This window comes from Salvia miltiorrhiza, chromosome 5 (genome assembly GCF_028751815.1).
Source record: "Salvia miltiorrhiza cultivar Shanhuang (shh) chromosome 5, IMPLAD_Smil_shh, whole genome shotgun sequence".
NCBI lineage: Eukaryota > Viridiplantae > Streptophyta > Magnoliopsida > Lamiales > Lamiaceae > Salvia > Salvia miltiorrhiza.
In genome coordinates, this window is record NC_080391.1 from 52,806 (window position 1) to 68,213 (window position 15,408).

The window sequence follows — 15,408 nt, forward strand, 5'->3', positions numbered from 1 at the left end:
TGAGGAGCTACTTAGGCTTAAATAAATCCCAAAAAGGAAAGATTTGATCTTGAATTGTACATAGAAGGAGGAATTTGCCCATGGACAGAATCAGCAAGATACCAATAATGGAGAGAGTTTGGATTCCTATTTCGTCAGTGAATCTATATTCCACCATAATTTAGAGTGTTAATATATCAAAATATCCCTTTACAATTGTGAACTGTAGTAAAAATAAGGTTAGTTACAACTAAGAAGTTTTAGTCGTAAATCATAGATAAAGTGTAATCAATTCATGACTAATTAGATAGTTCGTAGTTGTGCATTATATAGGTAAAATTATAAAAATGGCTAGTTTTCTATTTTTTTGTAATCTCAATGACTATTTTATCTTGTAGCAATATAAATACTTCCCCATCCCATTAATCTTGGTCAGCTTTGTTACTTTTTTGAGTAAATAACACCCTCAGAAGATGGTATGCGCAACACTTTAGCATTATAACAATTGAGCTAGAGTTTTGTTGTTACACTATTTAAGAAAACAAAAACGCTTTTCATTTCAGAAGAAAGAACAACTTGGGAAATGAATTATAAAATGCAAAAATTCCTCACCAAAATGCTTAAAAGCTGTGAGCTAGTTGTGACAACTGATTTTGGATTTATCTAACTCGTTACAAAATATATATAAACTACTTTTCCCTCTTAATGATTTGTGTGACAACACCAAGACCAATAGTCCTTCCTGATGCTCTAAGGAACACTCTCCCCAGAGCTCTGCAGCTGCTGTACTCCTCCACGCATACCGGACCTTGCAAAGCCACCTGCCACGACGACCATCAAAACACACCCGTCTCAAGTTGCAGAAAGAAAGGGATGCAGCAATGTATCACAAAATGCCGGAAAAGGATGCAGATAAGAATGAAATTCTGTTGATTCAAGAAGAATACCAGAAGAACACTAGAGAAGGGAAATAAACCTAGTTTTCAATATCCAAAATCCAACTGCAAAATGTAACTAAATATGCCGAGCCAGTAAACTGAAGCAAAAGACCTAATAATTAAAATAACAAGTAATTGAAATAAACTAATAACGAAAACACTCGTAATATCATTCTTCATCAGAAAGTTTGCACCAACCTCAACCATGGCATGCTGCTTGGACAGCAAGCATCTTGGGGACTTCTTCATAACTTTCCCTGTCTTTGGATCAAGCAGAGACAATATCTTCACGATTTTGGCAGCCTCTTTTGCGTGGTGTATGTGAAACTCCAACTGAAAAACATCATGGAGGTTGTGAACGCCAAATCCTTTAAAACAATGTATACTGCAGAATTATATCTTTTAGTGTTTGTTGATGTTAACCTGAGAACCAATTACAATCGGAGTTGAAATCTCAAGGACAAGAATTTTCATTTCCAACTGGCTGGCAACTTGAACCGGGTAGTCAGGGTGACATATCACACTCCCAGCTGTTACATGATTGCCCTCGATACCTTGCAAATTCACTGTAACGTTGTCTCCGGCTCTTGCAATACTACAAGGCTGAGAGTCACGTTCCAACGAGCGGGCTGTTGCTATTTGTTTTGAAGGCATAACCAATACCTGTAGGCAAAACATATTATCAGAAATGGCAAATTTGGAGGCAGAATTTTTAGTTCATGTGCAAAATCAGAATTTGGTGAAAGTTCGTGGATTTGAACACAATTACCCACTTCTATTGTCTATGAAAAATACCAATCTACAGATCAAGTATAATGGTCAGAGGTAAAGCCAGCTCAGAGTGGAAACATGGTCCTGATAACATATAAGCACCTCAATAAAATATCCAAGAGCAAGATAGACGAATCTTTACCTTATATCTAAAAAACAGACATACAGATCAAAATCCTAGAGTCCCAAATCTTAAACTACTGCATTTGAAGTTTCTTATTGCCTTAATTCAAATATGAACAATCTTTAAGATATTACCAATCATGACACGGAGTTAAAAGTGCAGTTACAATGAAACCTTTCCCATTCTAGTCTAACTGAGACAGGTAATCACCAAATTACAACAACACTCCGAAATACACTGCAAAAAGTCACTTGATTGAGAAGTATAAAGTTACTTGAGATGTCATAATTCAGAATGTATCCGACTTTCACCCCAAACCAAAGATTTTGTTTCACCAACATATAAAGCATAACAAAACTCTCTACCTTAAGTCCTGGTCTAATAGCTCCACTTTCCAGTTTCCCACATGCAGACACCTGACTTTGGGATTGTGACTTAACATCACAAATAGGAAGTCGTAGTGGTTTGGAGTAATCTCTTGCAGGAAGTTGGAGAGAATCAATCGCATCCATCAAAAAAGGTCCTCTATACCTGCATAGCAAAATAAGAGGAAGGATGTTACAGCTCTAAATAGGAATATAGTCACAAGAATGTCAAATATTGTAATAGTCACCTGTCTGCACATATATTCAATCTACACTTCTAGGATGATATTGCATGCTGCAGAATTGTATAGCAATCAAAACATCTTGCAACAACACCCACCAAATAAATAAAAACTATTTTCCCACTAACAGCAGAAAAGGCAACATCTCCATGCTCTCAAGCTCTGTAAATTCTGGGCTCAACCAACGCTCAGAGGTTATGCACATAGGGGGTGTTCGTTTTGGTGGATTAGACAGGATTTAATCTCATGATATGTTGTTTGGTTGGGTGGACTTGACCTAATACTTAGTCTCAGGACAGTACCTATAACAAAATTAATCTTGGGCTGATTCAATATCGGGTAATCTCGTGCCTATTTAATCTCAAGTGACCGAAGGCCCCCGTAGTGGATACAGATATGGATAAATTATTCTGGGCTCGACCAACGCTCAGAGATTATGCATATTGTCGATACAACAATTATAATAAAAGTTATACAAATTAAAGATGTTCAACGTATTATTTCTTCAGTTTATATGTATGGAGGTCAAATCCGAAAAGAATTGAGTAAAAAATACAGTTATAGCAAGAACCAGTAGAGGGCATCTTTTTTGGTTCCTCTTATGTTAAATGCAAAGGTGAAAGCATGATTCAGAGGCATACATAGTATGCGAAAGAAATCTTGGGGAAAAGACAAAGAGAAAGCAAGCAGTAAATGCAGCTACTAACCAGGACAACCGTGCATCAGAAGATTTTGCAACTAAGTTCTGATTTTCCATGACACTTGCTGGAACCCATGAAATAGAAGATTCTTTAAAACCACAAGTACGGAGAAATGTCCCTAGTTTCTGCTTCACAAAATCAAATCTTTCCTTAGAGTATCCGACCACATCCATTTTGTTGACAAGAACAATAATCTGATCTACTCCGAAGCTCCTAATCAGCTGTGCATGTTCCCTCGTTTGCCCCCCGGTAGCATCTATGCCGGCTTCAAATGAACCCAAAGAAGCATCAACCACTAAAATTGCAGCATCTGCTTGTGTTGCTCCCGAGATCATGTTTGGAACAAAATCTCTATGTCCAGGGGAGTCAAGCAGCACGATGTGATATTTTTTGGAAGTGAAGAAAGCAACACCCACCGTCATTGTTATACCCCTTTCCCTTTCTTCAGCACTTTCATCTAATGCCCATGCATAAGCAAAAGATCCTTTTCCCTGGTCAAACAACAATAGGCATATAAAATAATTACACATCCATCGATTGGATTTAGAGCCATGGGAAAAATATAAAGTTGGTAATGCTATTACCTGTTGTTTAGCTTCTTTTTCATATTTGTGCATCTCTTTCTGCGATATTCGTCCCGATAGATGAAGCAACCTTCCTGAAAGTGTCGACTTCCCGGAATCAACATGGCCAACCTGAGTACGCAAGAAATTGTAAGTTTTGGGTGTGAATAAATCGTTTTGGTATGCCTTCGGACAGAATATCAGAAACTTACAATTGCAAGATTTAGCTGGCTCAATTCACCATCAACTGTTTCCGGGATCATCCATGTCTCAGGAATAAACTCAGAAACTGATGCTGTATTTCTCTCAATGGTCATTTCTGCTTTTCCAGTTTTGGAAGACATAGCTTCCGTATTCACATTGCTATGAGACATCCCTGGTTTTCTCCCACGGGTTGGACCATAATCTTTCTCATCAACTCCATTACCTCTCTCTCTTGTTACTGATGCTGAAGTGGACTCTTGATCCTTAGCAGCCAAGTCCAGTTCAACTGGAATATTTGTGTCCTTCTGACTACCTGAGGAAGACTTATTGAATTTTGGTGTGTGTATGAGACAGGCATATTATGAAGCTATAAAACACCTCTAAGCTAGTCCAAAAAAATAAAAATAAAACAATCTGGCAGTGTATTTACGAAAAAGAGCATCAATCAACTATAGAGCCTAACTACTAAGAGATATACCTTTGGATTTCATTTTCAGTGATTGCAGTCCACTTGACACCAAATCATCTGGAGAAGGAACATCAAACTTGAAAGGGACTGCCAACAAGTGAAATATTAGGGAACCGAGAACAGATGAAGCAGAAAAGAAAAGAAAAGAAAAGAAAGAGAGCAAGAAGCAGAATGAAAAGATTATGAGTCCTCATCTTTGCAATATAGATAATCATCTAATGGTATGTGGAAGAATTTTCACAAATCCATGATCATTTAGTGATGATAACTGACTCAGAAAATGTTCCGACCTATATTAACTCTTTTATGATTTTGATAACTAAAAGCACTACTGAATTCTGGAAAAGTGCCTCGTATATTTCTGAATTTGTGGAAGTTAGGGTGGTTATCCGTGGAAGAAACATCATTCTGCACTTCAAAGACGGATGCTTTGACCATATGTTGCGGCAATGATGCAAAAAGAGACTTGGCCATCACAGATACTCCAGAATCTTTGCACATGCCGCCCACTGCATGGAAAGTATCTACTCTATGAAGGATTTGACGAAAATAAATATGAAACCTACGGTGAAAAGAGACTAGATGCACGATCTATGATAAAATTAGAAAGAAGATAGATTAGGTGGAATAGGTAATTTCTCTAAACAGATTTCAATGATAACTTAGACTCAGTTAAGTGGCAAGATGAAAGGATAAGAAGTCCAGAAGGCAGCCCTGTTTCTCTTACTGCATGTGACTCAACTAAGAAACACGCAATTACTATTTAAAAGAATTACAAAAATGAAAATATAAACAGAGAATACATGTTACATACAGTTATACCTGCAACATTATCGGTTTTGATATTGCTCTTGACCAAAGGGTTACGTAAAACCCCACATATATCACATGCAGACATACTATCTTCATTATCATAGGTACATATTGGGCATCGCCAGACCTTAGTCTCGCTAACTTCTTTTGTAGGCATCGTTTTAGCTGTAAGACCTATCATGAAACAAATAAAGAGGATGATGTTTGTATAATCGGTAAAAGAAAAGAAATAAATAAACCCTAATATCAAGTTCGAAGTTCCTGAATATCATCATTAGAATTCAAATGAACTACAAAATTTGATGGCTTCAAAGAACAAGAAAATCATTCTTCTAACACTAGGTGCAAAAGCAGCATTTTTTGGATCACACAGTACAACCTTTCCTGGAAAAATCTAGAGTAACCAACTCCTAATGGTACAATACATCTTTGATTTCCTTTCAACGGGTGAAAACTTTAAAGAAAAATCGCATTTTCTATTATAACAGGTCGACTTTTTGAACACGTCATGCACTGTACAAGGACCACAATATGCACTTGAAGGAAAAATAAAATTTACTAAATCCCCAAGTTATATACAGAGCAACTGCAAGAGATCCAAAACAAAGAGAAATATGCACATCAAGTGCTCGACCAAAGATCCAAGCAAAAACAAGTGCTCCAAGCGAAAACAAGCAAAAAGTCCAGCAAACAAAACCGCCGCTCAACCGAAAAACCCACCACCCACAGCAGGCAAGCTGTCACACCACCACTGAAACAGCACGCCGACTGAACACCGCCTTCCAGCCACGCATGGCAGGGAAGGTGTTCAGCAAGAATACGCAGGGTACAGCATAAGATAATCTCATTCTATATAGTGAATAGGTATGCATGTGGCTTCTATCCTGCAATCTATGACCTCTGCTTACTTAATTATTGAATTCCACCAGACCTTGCACTTTACTATAACAGTGTACAACTAAAGGTAAGATTCATGATACAAAGCAACCACATTTTGTTTCTGGAAATCAGTTGAGGAGAAACAGGCTCTCTTTAGCTTCACACGTTTCTCTCTCTATACATAGAAGAAGTAAAAAAAGGTTCACCATTTTCTTCCACTTCTTCATCATAATCATAGTCATCTTCATAGCCTTCATAATCATCACCATCATCATAATCAACTCCGTAATTCACTTTACGAGGCATGTTTGCAAATCCTGCCATGTAGCATAGCGTAACAAATCATTAATCCAGTAACAAGGGATTCATTCAGAACTATACAACATGAAAAAATATATATTCTTAGATTCTAAGCTGCACATACAGATTTCTATGCAGTAATTGCAAAGTGAGAGTGTTCAATTCTGTGCGGCATCAGTTAAAAACATTTAACTAGTTGAGCAAGAAAGCTTTGAGAGCTGAATGCCATGTTGCTTCCTCCAAAAGAAGAACTTGTGCTAATATGCTGCCACAACCATTCGTTGCAACACCGCTGCACGGGGAAAAGGGTAAAATTTCATCAGCCATAAATTGAAATCACGCAAAGAAACAATGATTGAAAAAAAGTAAATCTGAGATTGCAATTGGTGAGAAAGGGCAAATAACCGGTACGAATCCGCCGGCGGTGAATGAAGCTTTCCGGTTCACTCTCGAGCTTCTTCACCCTTTTTGTTTCTACTTTTTTGAGAATTGCAATTGCAATTGTAATTGTAATTTTAAGGAAGAATAATAAATCAGATACGTTTCTATTTGCTTTACAATTTCAAAAAAATATATATACATTGGGCCTCGCCTCAGTCCACTATAATTGGGCTTTGATATCTACAGTATAGTGAGTGGGCTTGCACGGCCCATCGATCTATATCTATATGACTATATCCATATATTTAAAAGCTAATCCAATTGCTCAAAAAAATTTAGCCCAAACATCATTATTATTATTATTATTATTATTATTATTATTATTATTATTATTATTATTATTATTATTATTATTATTATTATTATTATTATTATTATTATTATTATTATTATTATTAATGATTAACTTAATTATTAATTATATTTTATTAATTAAGTAAATTAATTAAATACTAAGGAAATACTAATTTTAAATTTTTAATATAGAATTTCTACATCTAAATTAATTAAGCGAAATTAGTTATATTTCTTTTGTAAGATTTCTATACATTAACACTGAATAATGAAAAATGCAAATATTCATGTCTCACTATCACCATATTTCAATTTGGGTGCTTAACATCTCGTAGAAAAATAAGAGTAATAATGCATTAGCTCGAAATATTTAACATTTTCTTTTTTCCTTGATGAAATTATGTAAACAAGATTACACAAAGTAGTGTAGCCAACTATACAGAAGTGAAATAGAATTACATAAATCTAAGTAGCTAATACAAAAATTTGTGGTGTAATGATGTAGCTAGGTGGAAAATGAAATTGATTTTTGAAGATTAATCCAAGCTTTCTCGTATCTAAGGAATCCCATAAACCAAAACTCGTAATTATCGTGCGTCACGATTTGAATGTATTTTTGCGCTGGATTATTGACATTCTCACTTTGATTTGCTCCTTTTATCTTGTTCACCGGGATGCATACCTACAAAACCACAAATTAAACATAAAAATATATTTATAATACCATTTAATTATATCACAATGTTAAAAAAAAAAAAAACGAACATTTCATATTATTTATATTCTACTTTTTATATTGTAAAAAATCCTATATATATAATAAATTTATTGCCAATCACACAAGACCATAAATATTTTATAACTTAGAAAAATGCAATAATATAACTTGTCAATACTAATTAAACAAAAAATCAATAAGAGAGCTACAAAATCAAAACAATCCAAGATAGAAAATGATAATTTTAGTTTAAATATAACCTTGAATCAACATCCAACCTTACACTGAAAAAAAAAAATCAACTAAAAAAACATTTTACAATATAAATTTCACTCTAATTATTAATTAATTCTAGTAATAAAAAAATAAAAAAATCAATAGTAGCCCACCTGCATCGGTAGAAGCCTATGAAGCATGGGGACGGCAGTTTGCTGGACGTACGCGTCCCGGGGACGTCCCGGGGATGATACGTGAAAAATACGCGTAAAATACGTCCCCGAGGACGTATTTTTAACTCCCATTTTTTTAATTAATTTTTAAATAAAAAATACGTCGAAAATACGTTGACCAGACGGTCAAATACGTATTTGAAGCAAAAAATACGTTTTAGTCAAAAATTTAAAACTTCTAATTTGTAAAACCCTAATTCGCGCCTCCCCCACTCACCATTTACGTTCGCACTCTCCTCTCTGACCCTAATTCGCACTCTCCTCTCTGACCCACCCTGCGCCACCCCGCCGCTCGCCGTCGCGCCTCCCTGCGCCAGCCCGTCGTCGCCGTCGCGCCGCCCTGCGCCCCGCCGCTGTAAAGGTATTGCTCTGACCCTAATTCGCACTCTCCTCTCTTTTATTTGGCTTGGGCAGTGGGTATGTATGAAGATTGGCTGAATTTGGCTTTGGGTTTTGTTGGATTGAAGTTTAATTTCGAATTGGGCAGTGGGTATTTCAAATTGGCAGTGGGTTTATTTGAATTGAAGTTTGGGCAGTTGGTTTATTGAGTTGGGCAGTGGGTATTTCTTAGTATTTTGTTGAATTGGGCAGTGGGTTTATTGAATTGGGCAGCTGATTTATTTGAATTGAAGTTTGATTTATGTTTTTTATTTGAATTGGCAGCCATGAATACTACAAATTCTAGTTCTACATCTTCTTCTACCACATCTTATTTGAGGGAAGAGGAAGAGGAGGAGGAGGAGAAAGACGATGATGAGTGATCTGGGCTACTAACATTTTATTGTGTTTCATGAAGTATTATCTGTTAAGAAGACTGTTTTATTTCATTATTTGCTATTTGGAACTTTGTTATGATGAATTAGTAGTGTTTTACTTATATTCTTGGTGAATTATGAATTTATAATATATATAAAATATATTTTAAATAAAAAAACTAAAACGTATTTTTGACGTATCGTATCTTGATTTTTGGAAAAATGACGTATTTACGTCCCCGTACCGTATCGTATCCGTATTACGTATCCGTCCCCATGCTTCTTAGGTAGAAGCTTTCACATTTATTTTCACAAAAAAAAAATCATTTTCGTCTAGTAGTAATGCGATTAATAAATGAGGTAATTAATATATAGGTTCGAATGCATCGTCGCGTGATTTCAAAATTATTTGTTTATTCATGAAAAAAAATACAACTATTTTGGCAAAGAAGAAGAAGTAGCTACCTTGTAAGGAGCCTTAACGACAGAAGAAGGAGAAGCAGAAGAAGAAGATTGGAGAGTGGTAGCAATGGATCTCTCACTGCAGAAGGCGATCTTCTTCGTGGAGACGAAGAGGATTCCGGCGATGGGGCCGTGCGTGGTTGACAGATAGCATTGCGAAGCCTTGAGCAGTTTCTCTCCTTCGCATTCACTCACTCCAAATATGTCTCTGAACAAATTCCCTCTTCCCCCTTTCCTCATGATTTTCGCGCCAACGCTCAGCTTCCCCTTCACCATTTCAGACAATTTGTGCCCTAGCCTCACTGCATGCATTATTAATATCAATCAATCACCATTTTCAGATTTTTTTTTTATAAAGTTAGCCAAACACGCTCTTAATCAAACTCATACCATGTTCCCCAATTCTGTAAGCAAAACTTGCGCTCTTCCTTTCCAGTTTCTTCTTCTTCTGCTTCTTCATCTCCTCATTTGCTACATATATATTTTCAACAAATTTATAACATTTCAGCAAGAGAGAGAGAGAGAGAGAGGTGTAGATAAATTACATACGAGTAGTAGTGAAGAAGGCAGGAGAGTGATGATCGGATTGGGAGGAGAAGGGGCTGAGAGGTTCAGACAAGGAAGATGCAGTGTTGTCTGAGCTTGTTTCTGGTGTCGGAAAATGATGATCTTCATCCTTGATGAATTTCTCCATCCCACAAATCTAGCTCTTGAGGTAGCTCAACTAATCAAATGAAATGAATTCAGAGCAAAGAAGAGAGAAGACTTCTCCAACCAAAAAGTCTTGCCCATAATTAAATACACTATAATTGAATTTCAATTGCATTTGCATTGTGCTGTCAATCTGTCATGCATGGTGGGACCCCCACACACTAGTTAATATATATAGTTAGTTAGTTAAGCTCAACAATTTTCTTTCATTATTGTTATAGTTGCTTAAATACACAAATTTTTAATTATTTTAATTTTTTAACGTTGAGATGAACGTCTGAAATATCTGCATGTCTTCATCGATCAATGTACAAGCGTGTAAAAAATTCAAAACGTATGCATGTCTTCATCGATCAATGTACAAGCGTGTAAAAAATTCAAAACGTATTAAATATTTGTGCATTCGAAGGCGGAGTTGAGTGAAAATTCGGATAGTTAACTACAATTACCCCCTTTTAACTACACCAATTTCAGTTTCACACAAAATCAACCAAGAATTACTTTTTATAGCACTTCCACACTTTGAAATTGAATTTTGAAATCCAGATTTAAAATCCACACTTTTGTGTCAAAATTCGATTTCAAAGTGTGGGATTTAAGTCAAATACAATGTTCAGATTTTGAATCGAATTTTGAAAGTGTGGATTTAAGTCAAATATAAGTCAATTTGAACCGAATTTTGAAACACAAATTAAATTGTGTTCAACTTTGCTTGATATGTTTATCGAGCCCAACTCAAAATTATAGCATAGAATTACTTGGTTTGATAATTTACAATTGCATTTATGCTACTTCGGGAAAAAAAATAAAGTGTTTGTGTATAGTCAAAAAAGATGTTTGCGCGTACAAGAATTAAGGGCCCCCACCAAGAGAAGAAATAAATGGGATTCAATGTGACACCAAATTTCTTCACGCTTTCACACAATTTTCCTTTAATTTTTTACTTTAACAACCGACTCTTTATTTCAAAATGACATAATCTACAACTACTAATATTTAAATAGAGAAGTTGACAACCACTATTTCATTTGTTAATACAATGATTTTGAGCAGTGAACAAACTTTGTCCTCATCTTTAGTGGGGAGGGTTATCTTTGTCTCAACGCACATTTCCGATATACATGCAACTTTAAAATAAGGATAAAGAGTAAACATAAAGAGTTGTTTACAAAACTTATAAGCTCCAATAATTAATAAAATATTTTAATAAATTTTAAATATATACAAAAATTTATAAATTATCAAAGTGTTTGAATAATTGAACTTATGAGTTAAAGGAAAAATTATAATTAACGAGAGAAAATTGAAAAAAAAAATTGAAATTTAAAGTGTATATGTTGGAGATAAAAAAATCCTCATAGGATTATTTTATAAAATAATTTTTGCTTAATATAATTATGAATAAATAAATTAGGATAGAGGAAATTGTTTTTTCGAAGAACTTATAAACTCAGCCAAACAACCCTAAAACACAAAATGAATTCAACTTCATGTTAGTTGCACCACCATACTTGTACAAAACACAAGATATGTTGATGCAATAAATATAAAACAACCTTTCCTTCAAAGTCACACATATGATATATTAAAGGAATACTCCCTCCGTCCCAATATTGTTGGCCACATTTGGTTTCGGCACGGGAATTAAGGAGTTGTAGATTAGTATTTTAAGTGTGTAGGTAATATAGTATAAAAGTAATAAAGTAGGAGAGAGAAGGTGATAAAGTATGAGAGAAAAGGTAATAAAATGATAAAGTAGGAGAGAGAATGTGATAAAGTAGGAGAGAGAATGTAATAAAGTGATAAAGTAGGAGAGATAATGTGATAAAGTAAGAGATTGAATGTGATAAATATTTCCATTTTAGGAAAGTAGCCAACAATAATGGGACAAACTAAAAAGGAAATGTGGCCAACAATATTGGGACGGAGGGAGTACATTTTATCTTCTTTTTTTGGCTTTAAAAAAAAAAGATACATAATTGTGTCCCATTTACGCCTGTGATGACTCGAACCCTCAACCTAATGATTAGAGGAAAAGTATATTACTAACTGAGTTGCGCTTCATTATCTACGTTTTACCTATTTGGCAACAACTTGTTTGTGAGCTTTATATGAGAGAATCACATTCCATACCAAGGCAATGAAGTTGGCAGCAAGGACCTGCAAAAATGACAAGGAAAAATTAAGGAAACTAAACATCATGAATTCATGATACATGTTTTTGGTTAAGTTTTTTAGTCGTGAATTGACCCTATTTTGCCTACAATCAATTGAAAAGCTTCTTAGTAGTGAAATAAGGCTAATTTTTTTTATCTTTACAATAGCAAAATGAATATTTTGATATATTAACTCTACCTGGAATTGCTGCGGCACGAAACGGAAGTTGAGGAACTGGAAAGGAATCCACAGCTGCCAATTCGCAACAACTGACGAAAACCACTCCTGCGAAACACAAGTTTAAAGCATGCGCCACCGGGCCCTTTCAACAACACGAGCGAATGTTTAACAATGAATACCTGCTGTAGCTTTGGGATCACATCCGATGGCCTCCCCTCGAGTGTGACCAGCGTAGACAGGAATATTCCGATGAAAACGGGAGCAAAAAGGAACTGCATTGCACGACAAGGTGCAAGATCCGCACTAGTATGAGATTATGAGGCGATATGGCATTTCTAACCAAGGAGCGGGGACGAGACATTACCTGGTCAAGGACAAGCCGCGACAAAACACCATAAGCACCGGGGGTTGTTATCAGTTTACTCAGAGACAAGTACCTAAATATGTGACAACAAAAGAAATTTGTATTCAAAATACTAAGGACTTGAGTTACTAACTAGAAAGATATGGGTGAATTAGAGCGCATCGCTTGAGGTGGATACATATCACGGGCCTTGGGATATTCGCCCATTTAAAACCGAAGAAAGTGAACATTAGAGGAAAATTGAGCTCCAACAAAAAGAATTGAGAGGTTGTAAGAATCAATTCCATAGATGCATGTGAAGTTGTTACTTAGGGGGTGTTTGGTTGAGCTTATAAGCTCCTACACAACTTATAAGGTGTAAAATAAGCTTCAACAGCTTATTTTAATAATCCTATAGCCAACTTATTTTTTTAATAATACTATAGCCAACAATCATTATAGCCAAACACTCTCTTAATGGTAAGAATCCTCATAAGTCACAGCCTTACTCTCTACGAGTAAGAATGCAATTCCATTAATGTAGTAGAAAGCATGCTGAAACAAGCATCTTTAAGGTTGTCATTGCATAGTGGTAGATGTAATTGTGTAAACATGATACATGAGAATTCGTATTAAATCTCAAACGATGATCAGATGCAAAGTCATCAGAGAATTAAGCTTTGGCATACATCCAACATTGATTAGGCCATGATAAACTGAATTTCAGGAAATTACCAGAAATGTAACGTCGGACCAACCAAAACCAGCCCCAGCAACGTGAAGATAGACGTCCTCTTCAAGTCTAGAGATGGTGCTTGATCAATCATGAGCTGAGGTGCATCACACACAGCATTAAGCAATTAAGAAGCCTCTTTTCCTAACATCGAGGTCTATCAGAATCACGTGAGAATGGTCTTTTTACTTGAGAACTAAGAACACGCAACAAACACATAAAATCTATGAACAAGAGATGGCATGTTGAGATCCCATCCCGGGCTAAGAGTATGCACAATATCAAGAAAATCAATGGTTATTGCTAGACCAACCAAAGTATATACACGCAGACGAGTTAACTGCATAAGTATAGAGTGCAAGAAGATTCACTACACAACTTTAAACCCCTTAGACCCCGAGAGGTTATTTTATACATATCCCTCCTAAAACAACTCCTATCAGCTTCCTTTTACCTCCAGATAACTTGTGTATTATCCTTTTTATATGATAAAAAAATACTCCTTTTTACCATGTTAAAGCATATTATCATCCTAACTCTAGCAAGAAAGCTAGCTTCCCTCAGTTGTCAAGGCTATAGACTGGTTTACCTGACAGGTTAAGTCACCAACCAAAGTCAAGAATGCCGATGTGACGGCTTTTGTCGGCACTGGATACTTAGCTAGAAGAGACATATACCTGGAGAGAAATGCAAGCCAAGATGAATGCAAAAAAATAAAATAAAATAATCAATCTTCAATTAACAATGAGATAAATCAGAGGAGCAAAGCTTCTCAGTAAAACATTCATCTTGCAACATATTTACATAAATTTCAATCAGAAGGGCCCCAACTACATACATGTATTAATTTTATCTGCAGCTTGCCAATCATATTTGCAAGATTCAACCTCCTATTTTCATGCATGTTTTCCTCCAAATGCTAAAACAAAGCTTGTATGTTATTGTACAATAACCCTCATCACCAAATCAAATCATAAAAGAAATTATCTTCTTCTCAAACTCAAAGTATAGAAAAACACCTAATTTACAAGAAGAAGAATCTTTACCATGAAAGAAACGACCAATTACTTCCACCAGCGCCGCCACCTCCACCACCAGAACCTCCATTGCCGGAGCCACCAAACCCTCCACCAGTTCTGCCACCGGAGCCGCCGCCGCTAGAAACCCGAAAAGAGAGAAGACCCGAATGCTTAAACCCCAAATCCTGACGACCAAATAGTCTACCATAGCTGCTTGCGAAGCTCCTACGAAGGTGAGTTGGGTTGCCCTCAACTGGAATTTTGCTGCGCCAACTCAACTGCGCCGTAGTTGTGCGACAACGACCTGCCCATCGCAACAGAAGGTGGCATTTTCCGGTGAGGGAATTCCTCGCCAACATCATTTTGTCTCCACCCTTTTCAATTGTTTAATGCTTTGCTAATCAAAATTTGGCCTTTTGAAGGCCGGAGTGTCTTGTCTTGTTTGGCGATATGATATTAATATATGGAGTATATAAATAATAAATAAATGGGTTAATTACATGAACTTTTTTTATACTATTTTTAAAATTCAGCTAGATTATAAATTCTAGATTGGTTGAATTTCAAAAAAATTAAAAATTCTGAATTTTTTGACCAACAAAATAAAGTTGATTAAAATCACATAGAGCTTTCATTCATGCTAAATTTAATTAACTATAACTATAGCTCTTCCTTTTCGAAAGCATAAGCAAAACATAACTTATTCTCATAGTAACATTTTAATTTGATGTATTATTTTATAGAGTTTATAAGTTTAATCTAATTTATAATATATTTAAAACTGAAAACTTATGTGTA

At 35.6% G+C, this 15,408-nt stretch overlaps 3 protein-coding genes and 1 long non-coding RNA gene across 9 annotated transcripts; 1 reads left to right on the forward strand and 3 right to left on the reverse strand.

Moving 5' to 3' along the window:
* Positions 1 to 511: 511 nt before the first annotated feature.
* On the reverse strand, positions 512 to 6,882 carry LOC131026496 (uncharacterized). Of its 6 annotated transcripts, none has more exons than XM_057956366.1 (13): positions 6,754 to 6,882; positions 6,473 to 6,640; positions 6,255 to 6,365; positions 5,179 to 5,343; positions 4,707 to 4,865; positions 4,366 to 4,443; positions 3,896 to 4,200; positions 3,705 to 3,815; positions 3,127 to 3,611; positions 2,178 to 2,343; positions 1,341 to 1,580; positions 1,116 to 1,250; positions 512 to 800 (listed from the first exon to the last, which is right to left on the reverse strand). In XM_057956366.1, the coding sequence occupies exons 3-13, from the start codon at positions 6,352 to 6,354 to the stop codon at positions 669 to 671; spliced, it is 2,076 nt and encodes a 691-aa protein (XP_057812349.1). In that variant the 5' UTR covers positions 6,355 to 6,365; positions 6,473 to 6,640; positions 6,754 to 6,882; the 3' UTR covers positions 512 to 668. The 6 variants fall into 6 exon arrangements, with proteins under 6 accessions (XP_057812349.1, XP_057812347.1, XP_057812351.1 ...); XM_057956364.1 differs by having other exon boundaries at positions 4,647 to 4,865; XM_057956368.1 differs by lacking the exon at positions 4,707 to 4,865.
* Positions 6,883 to 7,439: 557 nt separating this feature from the next.
* On the reverse strand, positions 7,440 to 10,309 carry LOC131026500 (GEM-like protein 6). Its single transcript, XM_057956374.1, has 4 exons — positions 10,017 to 10,309; positions 9,858 to 9,938; positions 9,471 to 9,769; positions 7,440 to 7,765 (listed from the first exon to the last, which is right to left on the reverse strand). Exons 1-4 carry the CDS (start codon positions 10,159 to 10,161, stop codon positions 7,589 to 7,591), a joined length of 702 nt encoding a protein of 233 aa, XP_057812357.1. The 5' UTR covers positions 10,162 to 10,309; the 3' UTR covers positions 7,440 to 7,588.
* On the forward strand, positions 8,210 to 9,201 carry LOC131026501 (uncharacterized). Its single transcript, XR_009102323.1, has 2 exons — positions 8,210 to 8,611; positions 8,914 to 9,201. It is a non-coding gene; the product is annotated as an uncharacterized LOC131026501 (long non-coding RNA).
* Positions 10,310 to 11,637: 1,328 nt separating the features above from the next.
* Positions 11,638 to 15,057, reverse strand: LOC131026502 (protein sym-1-like). The gene is made up of 8 exons (XM_057956375.1): positions 14,638 to 15,057; positions 14,181 to 14,268; positions 13,594 to 13,688; positions 12,880 to 12,952; positions 12,695 to 12,787; positions 12,534 to 12,620; positions 12,258 to 12,338; positions 11,638 to 12,197 (listed from the first exon to the last, which is right to left on the reverse strand). The coding sequence occupies exons 1-7, from the start codon at positions 14,970 to 14,972 to the stop codon at positions 12,258 to 12,260; spliced, it is 852 nt and encodes a 283-aa protein (XP_057812358.1). The 5' UTR covers positions 14,973 to 15,057; the 3' UTR covers positions 11,638 to 12,197.
* Positions 15,058 to 15,408: the final 351 nt, after the last annotated feature.